Source organism: Ammodytes marinus (genome assembly GCF_949987685.1).
Source record: "Ammodytes marinus genome assembly, chromosome: 12".
In the NCBI taxonomy this organism is placed as follows: Eukaryota; Metazoa; Chordata; class Actinopteri; order Uranoscopiformes; family Ammodytidae; genus Ammodytes; species Ammodytes marinus.
In genome coordinates this window covers 12,840,625-12,865,634 of record NC_137216.1, presented here as the reverse complement: position 1 = coordinate 12,865,634, position 25,010 = coordinate 12,840,625, and the positions used below count along the sequence as shown (strand labels likewise).

General features: G+C 42.9%; 2 protein-coding genes across 3 annotated transcripts; one reads left to right on the top strand and one right to left on the bottom strand.

Annotated features, from left to right (window-relative positions):
- The first annotated feature begins 4,821 nt into the window (after positions 1–4,821).
- On the top strand, positions 4,822–24,912 carry gcc2 (GRIP and coiled-coil domain containing 2). 2 transcript variants are annotated; one of them, XM_080038077.1, is made up of 24 exons: positions 4,822–4,991; positions 5,502–5,564; positions 5,696–5,780; positions 5,867–5,946; positions 6,055–6,159; positions 6,339–6,831; positions 7,698–9,571; positions 10,091–10,133; positions 10,317–10,417; positions 10,668–10,766; positions 11,634–11,753; positions 13,050–13,214; positions 13,387–13,491; positions 14,821–14,983; positions 15,364–15,464; positions 15,729–15,806; positions 15,940–16,077; positions 17,376–17,497; positions 18,115–18,291; positions 18,564–18,772; positions 20,495–20,713; positions 20,878–21,017; positions 22,862–23,063; positions 23,347–24,912. In XM_080038077.1, the coding sequence occupies exons 1-24, from the start codon at positions 4,986–4,988 to the stop codon at positions 23,418–23,420; spliced, it is 4,962 nt and encodes a 1,653-aa protein (XP_079894203.1). In that variant the 5' UTR covers positions 4,822–4,985; the 3' UTR covers positions 23,421–24,912. The 2 variants fall into 2 exon arrangements, with proteins under 2 accessions (XP_079894203.1, XP_079894202.1); XM_080038076.1 differs by having other exon boundaries at positions 10,091–10,154.
- Positions 21,127–22,342, bottom strand: tmem223 (transmembrane protein 223). The gene has a single exon (XM_080038078.1). It carries the CDS (start codon positions 22,173–22,175, stop codon positions 21,363–21,365), a length of 813 nt encoding a protein of 270 aa, XP_079894204.1. The 5' UTR covers positions 22,176–22,342; the 3' UTR covers positions 21,127–21,362.
- Positions 24,913–25,010: the final 98 nt, after the last annotated feature.

The following is a 25,010-nucleotide window of genomic DNA, read 5'->3' as shown; positions in this document are numbered from 1 at the left end:
AAAGTCAAGTCTCAACGCTGAGATCAAAGGTCAACTGTGCAGTTTGGATTCATCAGATCAGAAGCCCAGCTGACACGATGCGACTTTGACATCATCAATAATAGACATGCACCGGGATGGGGCCGCTGCTGCTGCTGCTTCTGTCACACTTGCTCTTGTCCAAACTCAAAACCAATGTAAAGCACTATACATTCCCCTACACAAATGTTCACTAAATCTGTAGTCAAATGTCTGTGAGAAAGATATGTCATCAGGGGCCCAATTTTCTGTGCGATCACAAAGCAAGCATTGCAGTTGCTACACTCGCAATTGCAATGTTTTTGGTTAAATTCTAATTTAGTTTAGATACCTTTAAAACTAGCCTCAGCTGTACGTTATCTTTAATGCCAATTAACAAACATTAGCATGCTAACAAACTAAACTAAGATGTTTAGAATTATGCCCACTGAATCAGGTGAGAATTGTCATTGTGAACATGTTAACATTCTAACTACAACATTTAGCTTGCCTGTATTAACTGGTTTATCTGCTACCACCGACATTTCCAGCACAGTACAACTCACAGTGCAAACAGAGCAGAGCATGTTAGGGGTTAAATTAATGTGTGATTTCGTACCAATAATGTCATTCAGATGTCAGTTACAGTTCACGTGTTTGCACCTAGTCTTGGGAAATTAAATGAGTGCATCTAGTCTTAACCTCTTTTGGCCGAGATGCCTCTTTCTCAAGAGAACCTTATAGTGGCGGTGAATAGAGAGGGTCAAGTGTTGCAATTTAAACAATAATGGAGGCACCACAAGTTTGCAAATGAATCAATTAAAAATCCACCCCTCGTGATTTATTATGAACCATCATAAAAAGCATTTAAAAAAAAAAGAATTTATGTTACCACGTTCCATTAATGATATACAACCTCTGACCACTCTTTCGATTATGACACAGACATTATTAACTATTAACCTATTATGTAGAGCCACAACGATTAATAGCAGTTCAGAACATAATTACATATGCTGTCATCTTTCAGCAGTGTACGCTTTGGTCATTTATTTACATTTATTTAAAAAAAAACACTGAAAAGAACGATCTGAGAGGTTCAATTCCCTCGTTAATACGTTAAAATGCCAAAGCTATATGTTAAAATGTCAACCCTATTAATGGTACTGCCAGTCTGTGGAAGTAAAATGTCAGGAGGAAAACAAATACGAGACACAATGAATGAACTATAAACAAGAGGTGGGCCGGCATGAATGCACTGAAAGTAAAAGGTAACAATCTTATCTGAGATTCAAATGCAAATACATTTTTCTGCATTTTCTGGCAGAAGTAAGATGCTCCAAAGAATTAGTAATAGAGTTATTCAGGAAGAAAAGAAAATATAAATCAAGGGCGAGAAATAAGGACTTGGTCATTCGTTCTATATAAGACATGACAGTATGACATAAATTTTGCATTTGTCTATGCCAACTTGTTTTTTTGAAATAAATAATAGATGTCCCGATTTATTGAGTTCAGTTGAGCCTAAATCAAAAGGACGGTCCCTACACTGTCAAGTTGTTGTTTATTGGAGCAATAATCTACGACTCCCTCAAAGGGGGCGCACTGAGAGGCTTCAATCACTCTGTATGGGGTCAGTGACATAACAGCTCAACCCCAAAGTCACCTTTCACTGATTGGGCAAGAGGTGGAGTGCAGGGGGATTGGAGGAGCTACTTCTTTATTGTCCCCCTCGCTTCGCAGTGTGTCCGCAGCTATACACTGACTGATTAATCTCAAGGGATGGCTGAGGCTGAACGGTCAAATATACACGTTAAATCATTAAGCAGTGGTTGTGTTGTGTCCTGTACGTGTGTTCAATGCACAGTAATGAATTTAGAGGAATAGTTTGACAATATTGAAAGTACCCTTGTTGTGTGTCTTTCTAAGATTTATATGAGAGGAAAGTGTCTCAATTTAATGGTATAATTAACAAAAGAGATATAGTATATAGCCGGTTAATTAGTGAGCTTTAGAGGTGAGGATTGAAGTTGATTTAGTTAACTCTGGGCAGAGCCAGGCTAGTGTTTTTGTGTCTGTCTCTAAGCTAAGCAAAGTGGTTGATGGCTGTATAGCTTCATATTTACTAAAGTGAAAAATAGTATTCACCACAGTGTCCAATTTCTGTAAGGCAATTGGGACAGTTTTGTAGTTGTTTTTTTCCAATTTCGGAGCACCATCATAGAAGTTACTGCTGAGGCTGGCAGGAAATGAACTATATAGAGTTGTCTATTCCCTGTTTTTCATGCCGTGTGAAAAATTTGAATACATAAAACCTTTAGAAAATATAAAAAATTTGCATTTGACGCCATGCTTACGAGACAATATTTCACAGGAAGAGTTTGTCAGTGTTACACATTTACAGTTTTGGACCTGGCTCCAGGGCTATAGATATCACTTTGATATCCGTACTAGGAAAAAAGACCTTTATAATTCTCAGCAGTGCAGCAGAGGGAGACTCTGCAGAGACCCAGTGTTTGCATCTTGTAGAGACGTAAATCTTTTATAATTTATAGACACATTTGCAATGTCAAATGTACAAAACAAGTTATTTTCTAAACATAGTCAGTCCTCCTAACCATTACATAATTGAAATCGAAGAGATGAGGTGAGAGAGAGAGAGAGAGAAAGAGAAAGAGAGAAAGAGAGAAAGAGAAAGAGAAAGAGAGAAAGAGAGAGAGAAAGAGAGAGAGGCAGCAAATGTATGAATGAACATGAATGTATGGCACTCTCCATGTCAGTTTGAAATGTGTTAACCACTGAGACAAAAGCAGATCGAGATACAAAGAAAGAGAGAAAGCAAAAGAGAAGGAGGGACGGACGAAGGGGTGTCTGTTGCTCCTCCTGATAGACCCAGCCAGGCTATTCATTACTCCCTGAACGCCATCCACTGTCAGTTATATTACTGCAAAGCCATCCCTGACTGACGGCCCCGAGTGGGGGGAGAAAAATGGCTGCAAAATACTGCTCCGTGCCCATGGGAAGAGAACAAGGGAGGGGCTGTGATGGATGGCTGTGTTTGACCCAGGCTGAGTGGAAGGCAGAGATGGCCCAGGCCCTGCCCCTTCTGCCCAGAGCATCCCAGCCTTGTCAGGATGAGAGGCATTTTGCTGAGCGGCTTCCGTCAGTGCTTCCATCACTCGTGTCAAAAAAAACAGATGCTTTCCATATTCAGCGGATACAAAAAGTGAACCTCACGTGATGTGAATACTGAGGCACAGTTAGGCCGACCCCTGAGTTTGTGACAGGCCTGGTGTCAGCATGAGGGCAGATCCCACCTCCCCCTCCATGACAGTCCCACAACACAACATCGTGGAAGCATAAGACAGCACTGGGGTGATTTTATGACCCATGTGGCATTTCACACTGGATAATGGAAAAAAAAACAGAAAGCAACCATAACAGTTAGTTTTAGGCTGTCAGCTACACGATAGGCTGTGTGCAGCCACCGTGCCAAACTGTGTGCAGGTCTCTACAGTACACCGCTTCCATCTTTCAATTCAAGGTCCTTGTGCTCAATTAAAAGGAAAGACATGCGACACATCCAAGCTACAACTTACCCTTTTAGCTTTTGTCAACAAATATATGTAAATGTTTATTTAAATTAACTTAATACATTTCAAAATAATGATAATCGGGGTGTGCAAACGTTTCCACTGAGAATTTTTTTATTAAAAATCTAGGGGTCAAATTCCTTGCGGTTTTGATTCTGATCTGATACCATATGTTCAACTGAGTGAGATATTTTACTTAGGTCGAGCTTAAGGTTATGAACATGCCGTTCCCATCCATATTGGTAGCAGTTGTGTTTTTTAACAGCTGATGCAGATAAGAGGAATGATCACATTTGGAAAGACGTGAACAAAGTTGGTTCATTGCACAAATCTTTATTATTTTATTGTTATTTCAATACTTACCGTATTTGCAGAATTGTGTGAAAACCTTAAAGGGCATTACACCTTTTTCACAGTACTAAAGTGTTGTACAATGTGTTTGTCATTGGCATATGCTTCTCCTAACAATATCCATGTGACGTGAACTCACTTCAAGTCACATATAATGTACTTTCATAATGTATCCAAATGTCAAAATGCATTGAAATGGTAGTCACATGTGTAACAAGAGCCTATTCAATGTATGGCCCTAACGAATATGGCCTGAAGCTATATGGGCCGCAGTATTTATTTAGCCTATACCACTTCTCTATATTGGATTCTCCTTTAGATGCCTAGATGTAATGGCCTTCAAACCAGATTTCTCAAAACAGGTCAAAGGTCTTAATTTGACCTTTATATCACTCAATTATAAATGGCACATGCTGGAGGCCCTCAGACATCAAGTCATACACTGTTGGGTTAACACTCCAGGTAACACTGTAGGTGGCCAAATATACAATGATGCCACATTAGGCTATACAGTGCATGTTAGTTGGTTCAGAGTATCCAGGAGTCTGTTGTTTGTTGTCAAATGTTGTCAGTTATACATCTATCTTGGCCTATCTATCTATCTATCTATCTATCTATCTATCTATCTATCTATCTATCTATCTATCTATCTATCTATCTATCTATCTATCTATCTATCTATCTATCTATCTATCTATCTATCTATCTATCTATCTATCTATCTAAAAAGGGCGAGAAAATGTATGCTAACTGTACAATATTTGTTTTTCTTTTCTTTACATGTACAGTAACAGGAACCACGGTGTCCAAAAATCCTGTTCAACGTGTGACGTAAATCCCACTGACGTCACATGGTTGACGATTGCGGAAGCAAGTGGCAGCCTAGCCTGTTAGCTGTAAACCAAAACAGAGGGGATGTATTCGTATTAAATCTCCAGGAACTCGGAAATTATCTCAGCTAACGCTTTAATTCGTTCGACTGACTTACCGGCATTATCTCTGTACTTATCAGAAAACTGAGAAGGAGCTAGAAATTCGACCAAGATGGAGGTAAGTGTTCAGTGTCAAGGAATTAGCGTTAGCCAGCCAACTAGGTGATGTGTACATAACGAAGCTTCGTCAAACTAGCTCAAAATAAAAAAAATCTGCTGTTTGTAATAGCGTCGCTAAACTACTCGGGTATAATCTAGAGGGGACTTTGAAACATGGCTGATAACACAGGCTCAGTAACCCATTATGTGCTGTTTACTGACCTGAGCATATCACCTGAACTTGGTGTTTAAATGCTCTGAATATCGAATAATGAATTACTCGGTGGTGCATAACATTACTTTAATAGCATGTCTCCTCACCGTATTTCACAAAAGTCAGTCGGTTGACACGGTTTTTCACTATGCCGAATTCAAAAGTAGCTCCTCATGAATGTTTTTAAATATGTTCTAGCATCAGTTGACTTTGAAATATCTGCAGTCAAAGGAGAACAACATCATTTTGTCTGACAGAGTTAATATCTACCTAGTTAGATATATCATGTCTTCTTTTTCCGTTCATTCAAAACAGGAACCTGGTGGTACTGTAGGAGAGGCTGCCTCTCCATCACCAGCAGGTACAGCCAAGTCTAAAGTAAGTCACATCAACAGTAAGAGCATATAAGCACATTTAATGCTCACAGAGGCAGTAATGTGTTCTCCAATATGAATCTAACCTTTTGTAAAAAGATAATGTGTATCTCATTTCTTAAATTGTTTTCTCAGCTGGACACACTGTCCAAAGAGGACCTTATCAAGTTTGCCAAGAAGCAGATGGCCGCCATGCAGAAGATGAAGGGCAGATGTTCAGGTAGCTGTAAATGCTATAAAGGTGTGTGTTTGCTTTTTTACTCTTTGGGCTCCTGTACAATTATGTGACATCATTTTCCTTTCCAGAGTTGGAAAAAGAAGTTGGATCCCTCAAACAGCAACCCAGAAACAATAACGGCAGTTCAGATGACTCTGCTTTGATACAGGTTTGTGTGTTTTATCATTTGTTTGCCATGAATATCCTTCTGTTAAAGATGCTGCACTTCATGTTTGTGCTTTATCATGTGAATGATCTGGTTGTGTGTTTGTAATAGGAGCTGACGGAGAGGATGGACGCCTTGTTACTGGAGAAAGCAGAAACTCAGCAAAGTCTTACACTATCCCGTAAAGATCTAGAGAAAACTAAGCAGCAAGCCAAGGTGAAATACACCAAACACACACTGAACGATTTGTAACACTTGTGAAATGGGCCGGTTTTACTGAATTCTTCAGGGTTCCGACACATGGGAGTATTTCTGTAAATTTGTAAAGTTCCCTCGTTGATGCATGTAGTACCATAATAATAACATGGCACCTACACGACTGTCATTTTGTGCAGGATGATCTAGCAGTCCTGCGAGGTGAGCTTGACCGCGTGATAGAAGATCACCAGAGCAAGATCCAGACCCTGGAGAGCAGCATGGAGGAATCCAACAACAAACACCACGAAGAAGTGTCTCGTTTCCAAAATCTGCTGAGAGAGCGAGAAGAACGCGACAGGGAGAGGGAGAGCGAGCGAGAGAGGGAGCGCACGGCAGATCAAGCCCGCGCTAAAGAGAGCACAGAGGAGGTCAGACGGGGCTTGGAAGCTCAGCTGGAAAGACTCCGGGCCGAACTGGAAGCCATCCAGGAGCAAAAATCCCTGGGGGTGGCCGAGCTGCAGAGGGAGTTGACGAAAGGCCAGCAGGAGGTGGAGAACCTTCGGGAGGAGCTGGCCCAGAAGAGTCTTCAGCACGAGGAGGAGATGAGAGCTCTGGAGGAGGACTGTGAGATAGAGAGGGAGCGTCTGCTGCTGCTCCACGAAGAGCTGACCGAGCAACTCGCTCTCAAAGGTATGACAGCAGCCAGATCTGTCAGAGTGAAGGCTAGTCAGTGTTTGATAATAGGTGACCTTCACCTCTCTAGCAATAACACTGGGAATGCACAGTATTTGATATCCTGAGGGCAACCCGGTTCATCAGCTAGGATCTTTTTTTGGGATCCTAGCTGAATTTTTTGGTTGTAACTACTGATTCATAAATTAAGTATAATTTTTTGTGATGAAGTAATGAATTGTGAAATCGATGAATTGAAAGAAAAAAAAACACCCAATTTTTATTCATGCTAGAAGGACCCACAACTTATTGTGGGCTATAATTTAGGTGGTCACCACACTTTTACAAAATGGTATTATAGACTTATTTTATTTTATTTTAAGCTGTGGCTTAAATACAACAATTCAAGTGACAAACAAATGAGTGTTGGACGAGTTGCCGATAATTAGTATTTAATATAAATTTCTAGTTACTTACTTACTTTTTGCATTATTTTTTGGTTATTTACGTTGATGCTTCAATTCTGCTATGCAAACACATTATGATAGTGTTGCTTTTGCTCAATTATATCTACATTGGTCCCATTATCACTATGATGAAAATAAGTAGTAGAACTACACAACAAAATATCCTTTCATTGGTTCATATATTAAGTCCAGGCATAGTTCTTCCCAGCCTACAGACTTCTTCCTTCGTTTGCAATGACCTCTGAAAATCTCTGACCTTTGACACCTGGCAAGGCATTACTAGTTACTGCCTAAAGTGACCGGTAGTAAAACTGACCCAAAACTGACTAGCATATATACTACGAGTGTGGACTTTCAAGTTAATGACTCTATGGGGAAATTTAAACGACCGCTAACATTACACTTCTTTATTTCCAGACAGCTACCTGCAGGATGTGCAAGAGGAAGACGAGGAACCAGGCCGTGGTTCCGGCATCGCCAAAATGCTGGCGCTGTCCAGCTGCAGTCAGGCCGAGTCCAGCCTCGGCGAGGGGGAGGAGACAGAGACGGGCTGCCTGAAAGTGGCCTTGGAGGAGCTCCAAGCCCAGAGAACCATGCTACAGGATGAGCTCACTCTGCTCCGTAACGTGAAGGGAGAGCTGCAGGCAGAGCTAGAGAGGGTCAGGGATGAGTTCCAGTTGGAGAGAGAAGAGCTGGAGTTCAAAATCAACGAATTGCAGTTTATCCGCGAGAGTGCTCCCAACGACCCCGCCGTGACCCTGAACGAACAAGAAGTCCAAGGAGAGCTCCAGCAACGGAGCGAAGCCCAAGGCTTCAGAGAGGAAGCCCTCCAGTGTCAATCCAATGAGTCAGCAACCGGTCCTGAGAACGATAAGCCCTTGAATGCAGAGGAGCTGAGGGCCCAGTGTGAAGCCTTGACCACAGAGCGAGACTCTGCCCTGGCCGAGTGTCAACACGTGAGAGACATACTGCAAGGCGTGGAGACGGACCTGTGCGAGAAGACCAAAGATTTTGCTCTTAAGTGCCAAGCGATTGAAGAGCAGGGGGCTAATACCGTCCAGGAACTCCAAGACAAGATCATAGAACTTAGCCAGGAGAGGAGCGCGCTGTTGGACAGGGCCAGAGAGTTTACAGAGGAGAAGAACGCTCTGATGAAGAACGTCCAAGACCTGGAGCAGAAGCTAGAAGGTGAGGACCAGAAACTGCAGTCCTCCGTAGAGGAACAAGCCACTTTGGCCCGCGAGCTGAAGCAGTCCGTGGAGGAGCTGACCAGGCAGAACGAGGAGATACTCTGCCAGCTGCAGACCAGGGAAAACACCACTGAAGAGCTGAAGGAGGTGGTCAACACGCTGACTGAAGAGCGGGACCAAATGCGCTCACAGCTTCGGCGCGGAGAAGAAGAAACGCAGAGGCTGAACGACGAGAGAGCGAAGGAAATGGAGACGCTGCTGGAGGACAAAGAGAAACAGGTGATTTTGTGTCGGGAGGAGAAAGACAAGGAGTTGAAGAACCTGAGAAAAGAGAAGGAAAATGGAGTGCAACAATTCAAAGACGAGAAGGACAAGATGGAGGAAGAGTTGGAAAGAAGGAAGGAGACCGCTGCTGCTTTGGAGCTGACCATCGAAGAATTATCCGCGGAAAAAGCCGACCTCCATCGGAAATTGGAAGAGGCATCTTCTGGTCTCTCCGAAGCCCAGGGAACGAGTGACCTTCTGGGCTCCAGGCTGGCCGCCGTGGAGACCCAGCTGGAGCAGGAGACGACAGCAAAGAAGGACCTGGAAGCCAAGTTGAATTCACTGGCGGAGGAGGAGGCAGAGCAGGATCGTACAGCCACCGTACTCCGAGACTCCACCGATGAAGTTGTGGAGCTCAGAGCGCGCCTGGGCGAGCTGGAGAAGGAGAGCGGCCTGTTGAGGGCTTCTCTGGAGGAGGCTCAAGGGGCAACGCAGCCAGAGGAGCTCCGGGCTCGTATCGCAGACCTGGAACAGGAGAGGGACATGTTGAGAGCCAACCTGGACGAGGTGGTGAGGGACACGGAGGGGCTGCAGAGAGACCTGGAGGACATGAAGGCAGCCAGCGAGAAGGTCAGTGAGGAGAACCACAGGCTGCAAGCTCAAGTTTCTCTCATGAGCCAAGAGGAGGAAGAAGAAGAAGAAAAAGAAGGGAAGGAGAAAAAGGGAATGGAGGGACAGATGGAGATTATGCAGAAAGAGCGAAGAGAGCTGGAAGACAAGCTGAACGAGAAGGATTCACTCGTATCTCAGTTAAGGAGCGAGTTGGCTGCTCTCCAGGTAAGCGGCGCTCCTGGTGTGTCAGGTTTTTCTTAGAATAACCATACCGTTCACTTGAAATTTGAATATGAGCGTTTTTTTTCTGCCTCTTTCCTTTGGAATATCCTTAATCAGTCTTGATAAGCAAGGGAACTACCAACTATTTGCAGATAACAGCTTGATAAATTTACTTATTTTTTATTTTTCATTGTTTGAATGTCAGAGGACAATCAAGCGGTTTCTAGGCATTGTAAAGACTAATCCGCTCAGTTCATAGACAACTTATCTTGTATATTCACTGATCGATCGAATTCAATGTTTCCTGAAAGTCTTGAAATGTTGCAGTTGATATTTTATGACAATTAGAGGAAGATTAGAGTCTCTTCCTGGAATGCACTTCTGATAAAACAAAGCAAAAGCATGTTCATTTTTTTGGGGAGCATGTTTCTCTTATAGAAATGAAAAGCACAATGCTTCCTCCCAAAAAAAGAGGGTATGTGTCTACGTAATTGCCTCCTTTTTCCTCTGCCCCTCTCTCAGGACTCTGCTGCCCAGTCTGCTTCCTCTGAGGAAAACACTGCTGGTGAGACCACAAAGAAAATAGGTATGGAGGGAACACTTGTCCATGTGAATGAGTGAAATAAACGTATACTTTAAACTGCAGGATATTGTATTGAATGTATGGTCATTCAATAACCAATGTGGATATAAGGATAGCTGATCAATTCAGAATGTAACTCAGACTCTGTTAATGCTGCTCCTGTAGCTTTGCTGGAGAAGGTACACAAAGAAAAGGACGAGAAGATGAACAAGATCAAGGCGGTTGCCATTAAAGCCAAGAAGGAGTTGGACATCAGTAAAAAAGAGGTGAAGCATGACATTTCCTAACTGTAAATGTAGGTTTGATTACCCTTATTTAACAATATGAACATGGCAGAGTAAATACAAAAATACTTTGGCTGTTACAGTGAATAAACAATCACCAGCACACAGGGGAATCAATTATGATAATCACTTGTAAATTGCAGGAATTGTATGATATATTCTAAAAGTTTTTAAAAAAAATCTTTCATATTCTGCTCGCCTTAATCTGTGATTCATTTGATTTTTCTTCCAGGTTGCAACCCTCAAGGAGGAAGTAGAGTCCCTGAAAGCAGCGAGGGAGAAAGTGACCAGCTCTATGAAAGATATCATCCATGGGGCAGAAGGCTACAAGGTAGGAGAAAAACTGCCAGAATATCCAGTTTGAGTTATGTAACTCTTCTGAGACACATTTAGTTGCTGTCAGGTGAAAACATCCGATCTACCAAACACTAACTATTCAGGAACCTTGGAAAACCATGGCATAATGCATGGCCGTATGTAATATTTCAGTTTCTCAATTTGGCTACGGAATGACCACTCCCTGGTTACAGTGTTGTGCTCATAAAAAAACATCTAATACATTAAGGAGGTTGTTCTGTCAAATGGTTGCTTTACAGTTTTGAATACGTGAGATGAATAACTAAAAACCTGCCTCAAAACAGCCAGTTTTAAATCCATCAATTTCTCCCACAGTAGGACTTGTATAATTAAATCAAATGTAATCGAAGTTAGATGGTATTTAGATACAAAATAGAAAAAACTGTGCGTTGGTCAAAATGTCCTTAATAACTCATCGAAAAATACCGAACCGTCGGTGTCACGGCATGTCCCTCATCTGATGGACAATTTTAATGATTGGATTATTATTTTTTTGATCGTTAAAACGTTTGGGCAATTGTATGTATTAATATGTTGCTAATGTGCAAGTAGAAGCAGGCTCACTCTGAAACAGACGCCTTGCGTGGTGCTGCTCCCAGAGGTCTTGATAAACAGCCCCCAGAATGCACCAGGCTTTACAACTGGCTCCTTTAGGGAAGAAACTGCTCTGTTGTGTCTAATGAGAGTTTTGTCCCATATTCAAATGTAAATGCAGCTGCTGTCTGATATGCAAAGTTAACCCGGCTTCTAGTAATGATTGAAAGTGTTTGTGTGTGTGTGTGTGTGTGTGTGTGTGTGTGTGTGTGTGTGTGTGTGTGTGTGTGTGTGTGTTTGTGTGTAGCACCTGCAGATAGATTACGACAGGCAGACAGAGCAACTGGATAAGGAGAAAGAGAAGGTGGAGGCGGCGGAGAGACAGATCGCTGAGCTGACCAAACGACTCAGCAGTGCTGTCACACAGGTAACAAACATACACACTCAATCACACACACACACACACTCACACCCACACATTACCAGGAACAAACACACAAACTGCTCTCACCCTGCAGTAAATCTAAAGCCGTGCCACTTTGTCCGGCAGTACATCTATCCTATACTTCTTCTATAACTCAGTTTCCATGTGATTCACAGTGAGGCATTTTAACCAGCGACACTTTACCCAGCTGTGCTCGACAGCTCCCGGTACCCATAAAACGGCCCATCAGATGTGACTGGTAGAGCTAGGGAGACATTTTGTTTATATATACACTCCCCTCCCCAAGCTCATAACTGTTTCTTTCCAATGAGAGAACAAGAGGCTGGTAAATTGAGCGGAGTATAGCTTCCATCTGCTGGGTGCCAGGGCAACGCTATTTTCTTAGACACTGGGTTTATTGTAGTGTGTGCTCAGGGCTCTCATGGGAGGACCAGGCAGAATGAAAGCTAGTCGGAAATCTAAGAGTACGTCTGGACATCTCTGTTTACCAATCATAGTTTTAGTGTTTGGCTTTGACAGACGATGAAAAGTGTTTGCTGTTGCTGCTGCTGCTGCTGGTTCAGTGTTCCTTGCAGAGAAAGTCCTCAGAGCCTGCTGCTGTCAGTCTTGCATGGATGACTTTTAAACGTGTCACGTGTGCTCCACGCAGGTTTGGTGCATTCCCCCCCACTTTATAGTAGGAATTTAAAAAGTACAAGTGGGTATTGTGGGGTTTTTCTTGTAATCATGTTGTCTTTGTTAAAGGGAGCTCAATAGCCTTCCCTGTTTTGGTTAAAGGTTAAATAAAGTACATAAAAATCATATAATATCAAAATAATCAGTAACACATAGGGTAAAGGCACCTAAACTCCCTGATTTTGTAAAATAAAGTCTAGCTTAATACAAATAGCATTGTAGCTCATAATTAAAAACTTGCCTCAACAGGGGGCGCCCTTAGCTCATTTGGTAGGGCGTCCCCCCCATGGGCCTCGGCCAGCAGCGGACCTGGGTTCGATTCCAGCCCGCGGTCGTTCTCTGCATGTCACTCCCCTCTCTGCCCCATTTCAACTCTGTCTCTACACTATCAATAAAGCATAAAAATGCAAAAAAAAAATCTTAAAAAAAAAAAATAATAATAACTTGCCTCAACAATGTAGTTCACTATAACATACACACACACACACACATTCTCATTCTCTCTATCGGTACTTGCTTAGTTCCTGACAAATTGCCATCCTGGAGAGATTAAAGTTTATTAAATGACAGGGGAAGTTAGATGAATTGTTAATGCTTCTGTAGACGGAGACCATGAGCAGTGAGAAGGAGGATCTTCTGGCCAGCATGGAGACCATGAGGAGCACAGTGAGGCAGCTGGAAGCCCAAAACCAGGAGGTGCAGAGGCAGGCAGCCAGTCTGGACAGAGACCTGGTGGCCGAGAGAGTTATGAAGGAGCAGAAGATCAAGGTAGAAATAAGGCAAACCTGGTCTTTTACAAATAGTATCCTCATACGACTCAGAGCTTACCCTGCTGTAAGATTTTGAATGTGGATGTCTTAATATGAATTATACTTTATACACACCCTGAAAAATCCCTTTGTGTGCGTGTCTATGTGTGTGTGTGTGCTTGCTTGTCCAGGACTTGTCATCTGCCAGGAAGGAAGTAGAAGAGCTGACAGCCCAGCTACGCAAGCAGCAGCAGCAGTCTCAGCAGACTGCCCAGGAGCTGGAGCAGCTACGCAAGGTACACACACACATACACTAACACACCACACACAGTAACACACACACTAACACACACACACACACACACACACACACACACACACACACACACACACACACACACACACACACACACACACACACACACACACACACACACACACACACACACACACACACACACACACACACACAGAAACAAACACACAGCTTCTTAGGCACTAGTGTCCCTTAGGGCCAGTCCAGTCAAGCGACTGGACGGGTGATGGCCGGCCTGCAGCTACAGCAGCACCTCTCAGAGAGAGAGAGAGAGAGAGCAATTCTAGCCCACAGCACAGGAGCTACTGTTTCTGTTCCATTAGTGGAGACCTACATAGTACAACAGTGTACGTGGAAGATGCCTGGAGGGCTGACTTTGTCATGTGTCCACACATAGTTAGTACTCTGTGTTTTTGAGGTTGACTCTGATCTTGAGAGTATAGAAAAAAACAGGTAAAGCTTTATAAGTTAAACCAAGCCTATATATAAACTTGATTGAATACAGATAATGCTCACGTATGCATATCATATGACTTATCCTTAACTCCCTCTTTGATATGAAACATTTCACCTTATGTCTGGAATTATTTAAGTAATTAATTTAAAGGTCAGGTCCTAAACTCTGGTGGGACTTACTTGCACAGTTCTCACTAGTCACGCACACACTCTGAGATGAATAAATCTCTTGGTGAACATGTCACAATGTTAGTGTCGCATCATTGTCTTTAATTTAAGTATACTAGTGCAGTGCCCGTAGGAAGCAGGTCTGCTGTGTGTGTCATTTCAAGCTTTGGTCGCAGCAGCCAATCAAATCAGAGGGAGGCGGGGTTTAGCCGGAGACTACTTCATGCCGCTTCATGCCCGTCGTTACTGTGGCCTTCAGTGTGCGCATGTATTCGCCGCCAGCATGATATAATTATGATAACTTCTACATATCTGGTCATAACTTCATAATCAATCAAGGATGCACACCTTCGTGCCATGCACAAGCCATATCCGGAAGCTCACGCCGATCTGATTAACTGTCAGAGAGATATGCGAGTCACAGACAGACACACAGACAGACACACAGACATACAGACATTTCTTGCTTTATAGATAGATCTTAGCTCACCCTAACAGCTTATTTAAGCATTGATTCGCCTCTGTGGATTTATTTGTTGAGTCCAATGATTGTTGACAAGAGGAATTTAGCTTTAATTCTTGAACCACATCCTTTTTTGTCCTAAACAAATGAAGATAAATGGTTGTGAGATGACGGTATGGCCTTGTTCCGTGGTCTCATGTTGTCTGTTGACTCTGCCTCCAGGGGGCGCAGCAGAGCTCTCTGATGGACATGGAGATGGCCGACTATGAACGCCTGGTGAAAGAACTCAACGCTAAACTCTCAGACAGAGATGAGTGTGCTGAAGACTTAAAGGCCCAGATTAACACACTGACCAGGAAGGAGGAGACACTCAAACAGGAAATCGGTATGTATGAGACGTTTGCATTTACACCCACTCTAATACCTAAACAATATCAACCGTGTCAGCTGCTTATGGCTTTAAAATTCTAATTCAATACATTCATAATGCACTCTGTCCTTTTAATATTGACAAAGTAATCCACATAGACTGTAGGTCTGGTGTTATTGCACAGTTTTAGGAGATCCAGTCCACATGCTCTCATTATTCCTGCAAAGCTCTAGTGATTGACTGTATACAATGTAACTAAGCGGGTCATTGTTCTCTTTGCATTTGCATTGCTTCCTGTTGCTCTGCATTATCAAGCAAGAAAAAAATCATCTAAAAATGTTTTATTTGTCTGTGTTTGTGTGTGTGCGTGTGAACATGTGTATATGGGTCTCCAGAGGCTTTGAAGTCCCAGTTGGACCAGGGGGAGGAGAAGACCTCCAAGATGAAACAGCTGCTGGTGAAGACCAAGAAGGAGTTGGCCGATGCCAAGAAACAGGTCTGTGTGTGTGTGCATTCATGAGGTGTGTGCTTGCATGCTTTGTGTGTGTGTAAGTGTGTCCCATTGAATTTCCTATAACTGTAAAATTGCTGCCTGATGAATGTTAATAGTGTTATGCAGCCATGTGTGGGCATGATTGTAGGGCAGGCCTTGAAGATGTTGGGGAATAGTTAATAATGTGTGTGTTTTGCAGTGTATATGGCTCTATGCATCTAAATGTTTACTGTGTGTTTTTGTCTGTGTTTGCGTGTGTTTATGCAGGAGAGCTCTCTCATGATGCAGCAGGCCTCTCTGAAAGGAGAGCTGGAATCTTACCAGCAGCAGCTAGAAAGCTCCAAGGTAACACAGGCAGCTCATCCTCAGCGATCACCTTTTGATTCAATATTGTAATAGTTTTACAGATATTGTAATAGTTTTACAGATCATTATTTCAGCCTTGCAGTGCACACGTCTCATATCAAAGTGTGTTTAGATTGAGATGTGCGACCTGACGGCCGAGCGCCACCGTCTGCAGGAGCAGCTGAGGTCTGCCTTGGAACAGCAACAAAGAACCAGCAGCTCCCTGCAGCAGCGCATCAACAGCCTGCAGCAGGAGAGGGACACTGCTAAGGTAGACACACACACACATACACATACACACACACACACATAAACACACACCCACCCACACACACACACACACACACACACATTTTTTTATTTTAACTTTTTGTTCCATTTTGACTGGCTTCCCTCTTTACGCAAACCTCTACAGAACATACAGTATACACACGCACTGACCACTGAAGAGCACATCAGTAGATGTGTTTGTGATGCTGCAACTACAGCGCACACTTCCAAGTTCAATTCATTGCATTGATGGTTGCACCAGCCCATGCTCAGTATTTAGAGAGAGCGGTGTTATAAAGAGCAGCAACTTATGACTATTTTCATTATTAATCTCTCAAATATTGATTAGTAATTTTATCTTTAAAATGGTGAAACAATTCTCAACTTCCAAGTGCCTAATGTGACAATTTTTAATTGCTCATTTGTTTCCACAAACATTTAAAAAGGCATTTCATGTACAGTAACATGACATTTCTGCTGCAAATTTATGGTCATTTTGGAGGCTGTTTTTTGCGGTGCTGTTGAAATGTATTGCATTTCATTGAGAGGTGTTTATAATATGTTGTCCACCTAAAAAACAAGATCCTTTATAGGAGTTGTGTAATTTGCTGTCTGCTCTTGGACCCCTTTCTTTGACTTTCTGTATTCTTCAATCATTACCCTGCCTTTGCTAGACGACTTAAACCACCAGTTATTTTGGAAATATAATGGTTAGGAGGAGAAATGTACAAGAATAAAGGAAGCTCAGCTGGATCCTCGACCTTTTAGAGACCTGACACAAGAAGTTTCATTATTTTTTTGCATTTTTGCACACAAGCAGAAATGCAGACGTTGGAGAGAGAGAGAGAGAGAGAGAGAGAGAGATATGAGACATTTACCTAATGGTGTTTGTCCAAGGAGGGGTGCGTTGTGCGAGTACAGTGAGTTTGCAGTAGCGGACTGAAAGAGAACACTTAGAGAAAATAGGGCCAAGGGGGCATAACAATATGACGCACAATCCAAACATAATTGGTCAAAAAATTGCTACATACAGGTTTTATTTTTACCAACACAGTCAAATTATTTCTCTGACGTCATTTTCTCAACCAGTCAAAAAATATATTTTTCCTTGATAATCAAAATGTGCTTAAACACTTGCATCCCTCTGTATGTATATTATTATGTATTATATTCATTGTCCAACAGAAACGTCGACTACAAATCTGCACATCTTTCACAGCCGTCACACTATTTTGCAGTTTTGTTTTCCTGCTGTGCTTCTTACTGTGTGTCCCTGCTTACTCTTTGTGTTGATTCCAGGCTGAGCTTACGGCAACCACCAATGAGTTTGAGAGTTACAAGGTTCGAGTCCACAATGTGCTCAAACAGCAGAAGAGCAAAACCACTGCGCAGAGTGAAGGAGACAGTAGCAAAATAGAGAGGTGAGGACAACACCTGTATGACAAATATGCTTGAAAAGGAAGATGCAGGGAAGACCATCAGAAAGGGTCATGGATGAATTGCATTCTGTCATGTTACTTATAGTGGACTGACACAACAGTTGACACATTTGTATTATTAGATTCGGGCAAAATAACTTTTTGTCAAATCGGTGAATATTTCCTCACAATGAAATACCTGTTCCTACTGTGTGTGTGCGCGTTGGAAAAAAATCCAGTGTCAATACACAGCCTAGGTTCTGTAAACAGGCATGATGCTAGCTACGGCAGGTCCCCTTTGTTTACATACCAGTTTACAGAGCCTAGGCTGTGTATTAATACCAGATTTCTCCTAGCACACACACAATAAGGACAGGTTGCGGATCGTAAGGAGATATTCACTGATTTTGACAAACTTTATTTTGACCAGAAGTGTTCTCTAAAATTGCTGACGTCACCTTTAATTTGAGGGTGACACTGATAATATACATACAGGGGTCGGGCAAAATACAGGACCAAATCACATGTGGAAGTTCTTTGAATGTTAATGTAATAATTCTAATGAGTCATTTGTGTAAAGAGTCAATATAAATGTGTGTGTGTGTGTATGTGTCTGGCAGGGAGCAGCTGTCCTCTCAGGTTGAACAGCTGAGGTCCCGGCTGGCAGAGAGCCAGCAGAGCCTCCACAGCAGCACAGTGGAGCTGCAGCAGCTCCAGACTGAACACGACACTCTGCTGGAGAGACACAACAAAATCCTCCAGGAAACCATTAGCAAGGAGGCTGAGCTCCGTGAGAGGTGAGCTGGCTTGACCCCCCCCCCCCCCGTCTCATTTACAATTCACCATATTACAGTGTTGATACAGGCTATGTTCTCTCCCACACAGACACTGTTTGCCTCTACTATTCGTTATAACTATATTCTCCATTAGAAGTGTTCCTAATTGGACCAGGAAAAATAGTTTTCAGCTCTTCTTTTCACCTTCCATATGGCCACATATAAGCCATTAATAAGTGAGCAGTCTCTAGATTCTTTCTTTTAATCTTCTCTGGCTCTGTCTCCACCTGCAGGCTGCTGTCAGTGCAGTCTGAGAGCGTGTCTCTGCGGGCGGACCTGTCCCAGGCTCAGGCAGACCTGTCTTCACGGCTGGAGGCTCAGAGGCAGACCTACAGGGAGCAGCTGAAGAGGCTGCAGGACGACCACCGGGCCACTGTGGACACCTTACAGGGCCAGCTGTCCCGCGTCGAGGAGCAACTCTTCAGCCTGCAGAGCCAGAACAGTAAGCACGCAGGCCAATTACAAACCAGATCCAGTAAGAACCCGATTCTGGATTTAGGTAGTAGCAGTAGAAAAGGGCGAAATAACAAATGTATCTATAATATAACTAAACAACAGAATGATCCAAAAGATGACTGCTCATTAGATAGACTGCAGTAAGCTGCATGAATGGAATGGTATAGAGGGATCCGTCTTTATATAAGTATATACAGTCTATATATGAGTTTGTTTACTCTATGAGAGGAATGATGGGCGAGACAAGAGGAACGTGGTGCTGTTGGTGTGTTTATCAGTGGAGCAGCACTGGGAGCTCATTCATCACCTCCCACACAGCTGCCCCGTGGAGTCAAACAGCAAATACACAGATAGTAATGACTTGGAAAGGAAAGCGTGCGTGCGTGCGGGCGTGCGTGTGTGTGTGTGTTTTTCTCCTCTGTCCCTTCATTATGGCCAGGTGTTGGCGACTGTTTCCCGCCTCTCAGTCTGAGCAAACGACTCACTGTGGCATCTGGAGAGCCCCATCATTAGTGGCTCACACATGCACACCGGGGTTAGCCCGATGATGTACTGTGCACGGCCAATATAAGCTTTAACTGAACGTCATATTGGAGCCTGATATATTTTGGTTTAATGGCTGTTATAATGCAGAAGGTTTCAACGTCAGTGTGTTGTACTGGTCCCACAGGGCAGGTGGGTCATTAAACTGCTGGCCCTTGGACAATTTTTACAGTCTTTTCTTTTATGAATCAACTGTAAACAGTAAAATAAAATAAAAAACCCATATACTTTTCAAACAAACTGTCCATAAACGATATTAATTCTAAATGTCGTTGGTGCTGACAATGACTGCTCAGTATTTATTGTTGCTTTATATAATGCCCAGGCAATGTTTTTTTCCCCCTCGTACCTATCATCCACCACCACAGCTTGATTGATGTTGAATCTGACCTCTCCTGAGTGTCGACCCCCCTAACAAATGACACTGACAGCTGACAACGAGATTTCATCAGTTTAGAACCGCGCAGATCCTAAAGCTCTCTATAACAAGGTGTGTTGTGACAGGGCTCCGGATGACAATAGGAAGTAGCACGGATACATGCATGTAGCAGGACTTCAGCGTCTTGCTCTTGTCAGTGAGACGCACAGGGAGAGGAGGTGGAGTACCAGACTGGGGGTGGGAAGGTGAAGGGATTGGTTTTGGTGTCTGGTCTTTTGGTTCAGTTTCAGGTCCATTAATCACAATTTTCGCTTTTGTCCACCCACGCTCTGAGTTCCTCACCCTTCTCCTCACACTTGTTGTCATTGTTTACGCCAGATGCACTGGTTAACGCCAGAGTGTGTCTGCTGCCCCCTCATGTGCCAATGAAGTAGGACACTGACTGACTCAGGATTTGGTGTTTAGGGAATGGATTTTGTTTAGTATGGTTAGAAAATTGATCATAGTCCTAAGTAGACATCCCCAAAATAATTTAATTTCAAAGTTTCACCTTTCAAACGAGGAAATACCAAATTTAACACATTTCTAGTATTGACCTTATATAAAACAAAAATTTTAAAAATTGCTTAATTTTCCTACTTTTGACTTAAAAACTAGGTCTAAAGGGTGGTTTTAACTTAGAAAAAGTTAACCAGTTTAAGTTTGTGCAACACGGTAACTGAATATAGTTTAATTTATTTTGTTAAACCTCATATCTGCTTTATCGCAACCTTTTACCTCTTTCAGGTTCAGTGTTGGTCCAGTCTGGCCGGAAGTCCCTGGCCTCGGACCCCCAGCGCAGAATGACCGATCAGAACCAGGCAGCGCTGGGACTACTGGACCTCCAGTCTATGGCCCGGGAGGAGGGCGAGGGCATGGAGACCACGGAGACTGAAAGCCCCTCTCCTGCTAGTATGCCCCTGCCCTCTCTGGAGCATCTTCTCACGTCACCAGACCCCAAACAAGGTGCATTTTGTAACAGTTATTCACTTTATAAAAGCACCATGTACCCTAGTTCACCGGTGTCAAGAGTAGCATATTCAATCTATGAACCCAGAAATGACACTTCACTAATACACCAAAGGGATTGTTATTCGTTTAATAATGTATTTTATTTGTGTCGTCTCTAGAGCCATTTGTGTGGACAGTGGAGCCAACCAAAGAAGAGCTAAGTCAAAAGCTGAGCACAGCCACTCGCAGTATGGAGCATATGAACAGCCTTCTGCATGAAACCGAGGCCACCAATGCTGTTCTCATGGAACAGATCACAGTATGTATATCTACCTTATTACACACACACACACACACAGGAAACAGAAGTTATTCAGTTCAATTGAACGCAAATTAATTTAAAACGTTTCTTGTTACTTGTATGATTACATATGGAATAAGTCATTGTTTATTCTTGGTGATTTTAAATATGAAATACTTCAATCGTATTTCATGTATGCATTTTTTATGAATTAGCAAAACAAGTCCATATTTGATCTTTTATTTAATCGAAGAGACAGACAGGAACTGGCATCTTTGTTTGTCAGTCGTATTGGCATCAGACATTGTCCTCTGGTGTTACCGGTCCAACACAGCTTTGACAGTGCTGTAATAACACAGTAACTTACACTGGACGGTAAGCCCCAACAGTGATATCGAACAGCCTTGCGTTGTTCACGCTCCCCTCTTTGTCCAGAAGAAAGTAGAACTTATGTCCTTTGACCCTGAGGGGGATGAATGAGGGAGACTCATGTCTGTGAGCATGACAGGCCACCTGGGACAGCGGGACTGTTATTTTCCGGCCTCGGCCTGCTCCCAAAGGCGACTGTGTGGAGACTGTCACCATCTTCCCACCTTGGTGTAGAATCACCTGGCTGACAGAGCGCCGGCAAAACAGAGCACCGAGCGCTGGAATGCCCGCTCCTAAAGCCAGGCAGCCCAGCGTGAAGCCGTACCTCCAGGCGCTCGAGCCCAGGTTGATATCAAAACTCCATATACCAAATATGGTGGTGGTGGACATCTTGGCTTTGCCTTTCTCCGCAGCGGAAACCTCTGTGTTTCTGAGCCCGGTGTAAGCGAAGTGGCCCAGGTATGTCCAGAAGATAAACTGCCCGCCACAGAAAGCCGAGAGGAGCCGAAAGAAGTGAGTCCTGTCGTGCTCGAACAGGGTGACATCTCTGGAAGGCTGGACGGAGGAGCAGAGGCTGCGGCGGGCCACCGGCTGCCTGGGAGCGGCACCGAGGCGACCCACTGTGTGTCCGAATATCCTGCTGCACACGCCGGCTACACATGATGTAACCCGGGTCACCGTGCCGGGGGAATTCCGTGTAGACATGGACGCATTTTGACAGACTCGGACTTTCTGCTGAATATTTACGAGTCGAAGCTGTTTAGAGTAACACTCCAGCGACACGCGAAACAGACGCTCTAACCCCATTTCGCAACGATAAATGTCTTAGCCCGACGGATAAACGAGAGAACTACGATAATGTACTTTTAATAACCCTAATCATATCTCGCGTTTCAGTGCTGGGTGCCCGTCTCCACACACACCGGACAGCTCTTTCTTTATATGTCCATGGGACAGCTACTACTGCTCAGAGGGCGCCGCCATATTTGTTGTGACGTAAAGTGTCATGCTACAGGAAGTAGCGAGGAAAAAGTGAATTGGTCGTTCTCGAATTGGTATATTATGGTCTAACGACAAAAACAAAGTTATATTTGAACTCTCATTATAATAAATACGAATTGCACTACAAGCTTTATATTTAATGGTTATTAATCCATTAGGCATGTTTCCAATAGTCTCAAATGAAATGAAATCAAAATGTCCTTCACCCTGAACTGATCCTGTTACCTCTTTATAAAATTGTCTGCAGTTTTTTAAGGCATGCTATGCCTCCGCCTTGCCAGACATTAGTCTGTTTGCGTGATACGATACCTGATGACAAAATATTATATCTTGACCAAACTAGTTAGAGTATTAGTGTGTGGGTTGCTGACTTGCTGTGCAGATTACCAGAACTTTACACTGTTTAACGCAGGGACTTTGCCAAAGCTGAGGGTTGTTACTTAAACTACTGTTGTTGTTACTTAAATGTGCTGATGTGTTCTCTTTCCTAGTTGTTGAAGAGTGAAGTGCGTCGTCTGGAGCGGAACCACGAGAGGGAGAAGAGCGTGGCCAACCTGGAGTATCTGAAGAACGTCCTGCTCCAGTTCATCTTCCTGCAGTCTGGCAGTGAGAGGCAGGCCCTTCTGCCCGTCATGCACACAATGCTGCAGCTCAGTCCAGAGGAGAAACGCAAACTGGCTGCCATTGCACATGGTATGTACTAGCTGAACAGGTGTTATGAGGTTTAGACATACAAGGCCTGTGCATGCCAACATGTACTGTATAAGGTTAACTGTATAACATAAATGAAAAGCAAAGCAGCACACAGCCACAAGGTAAACATACTTTATCACATGCACACAACACGGCAATGCACACAGAGAATCTGAGTGCTTTTTATTTTTTAAATCTCAGGGTAATTGTATCGCTACAGGAAATGCTTTCAATAACGTCTCTGTAATTTCTAACCAGTTGTTCTTTAATCTTCTTTGTGCAGGTGAGGACGAGGGCTCAGGGACTCGGGGCTCAGGCTGGGGCTCCTATCTCCACAGCTGGTCTGGAATCAGATAGTCTTACGATAGAAGCACAGGTGTTGTTGAGCCTTTTTCTGTGAAAAAGCAGCAATGAAAACATTGGCAAGAGGTGGGAGGTAAACTGGGGAATTTCCTAAATACAAGGGACACAATATAAGGGACCAAGGAATGAATCGGAAAGGGAGAGGATGTCTGTGGTAGAGGTGAAACCAAAACCTTTGACCTGAATTTTGATTTGAGATTCCCGTGCAATAGTTACATTAGTCTCTTACCAATTAAGCTAACTGTGACACATATCTGTCTTCTTTACTCTAACTATTAAGACATGTATCTATAACAGCATTTACTGTACTTGGGGGAGGGTTGGACCTCTTTGAAGTGGAGCTCATAAGGCATTACAAGGCATTATTAGTTATACGGAAACAGTGGGAGTGGATATAATACATCATATGTATATCATATTATAATCACAACATTGTATAATGCACAAATTGTGGGAGGATGAATTAATCCATGGATAACAAGGTTATGGCATGGTATTACTTGATTATCATTTTCAGATGCTTGAAGGACTTTACTTAAGGTGTAGCTCTACAAATACTCCTATGATTTCTAAGGCACACTTAACTGTTTTATATGTTTTGAGTGTGTTTTACTTCCCTAGAGGCAGCCATGTTTTCCATCAGTGTGAAAATGTAAACTTTCTCAGAACATCAGTGTAAACATCATCTCGGCTTTGACTCAGATTTTTTTTTAACTAAGTTGTAGCCTGAAAGGTAGAAAAAAGTCATTCAGAAACCTTAAATGCAACATGCTTTGGAGGGCAATCAGCCAGTAATGTTAAGTAAGTGTGTAATTTAATGAATGTGCTTAAACTTGCTAAACCTCTGGTCCGTTACTGAATCTCTCCAGTGTATCCATCATAATTTCACTACAAGTACAAAGAAGTGCATTTCAACCTTCTCATGTTCACCTGACCAACATGACTGATATAGATATTATATCATAGCAGCATATTTATACTTTTTACTGAATCAAGCAGCAGTTATACTTTCCTTGTGTTTTGGTTAATCATATCCTGTGGAGATGGTTGCTTTGTAGTTTGTTGTGGTGTTTATTATTTAATACCAAATTATGATTGAAAGGTTTCTAATACTTTTTTGTGCTGCTGCTGTTTAATCACTGAACATGAAAGACTAGCTGCGACCTCATCTGTACAGCTGTTTTGTTGAAGGACGTTCACCCAAATCCATATCCTCCATATCAGACCCGTGGGTGATGCTTTTTACAGTGTGTGTAGACCCCTGGTTTCTCCCTGTGAATAACACATCCACACATTCTTACACTGACGATGAAGATAACTGTGCATGTTCTCATTCCAGCGGCAGCTTTTTGTTATTCCCTTCAGATTTAAGTGAATGTATTTTTATCGAAGGCCTTTATATTTATGGTGGTTAACGTTAAACTATGAGAGATTACTGTAGCTGTAAAATCTGAAATGTGTCGAAATGAATGAAGATTTGCAGTATGTTTTCTAGTTCACTGAGTTTGTGTTCCGTTTTTCTGCTTATCCCCAACTGTAAACAAAAATAAATAATAATAAAAAAGGGCAACATGGATGAGATTA

Coding starts and splice junctions, on each gene's coding strand:
- gcc2 (XM_080038076.1), top strand. Junction 6,832..7,697: donor CGAGCAACTCGCTCTCAAAG/GTATGACAGCAG, acceptor CTTTATTTCCAG/ACAGCTACCTGCAGGATGTG. Junction 13,492..14,820: donor AGCTGGAGCAGCTACGCAAG/GTACACACACAC, acceptor CTCTGCCTCCAG/GGGGCGCAGCAGAGCTCTCT.
- tmem223 (XM_080038078.1), bottom strand. CDS start 22,175: ATGGGGTTAGAGCGTCTGTTTCGCGTGTCGCTGGAGTGTTACTCTAAA.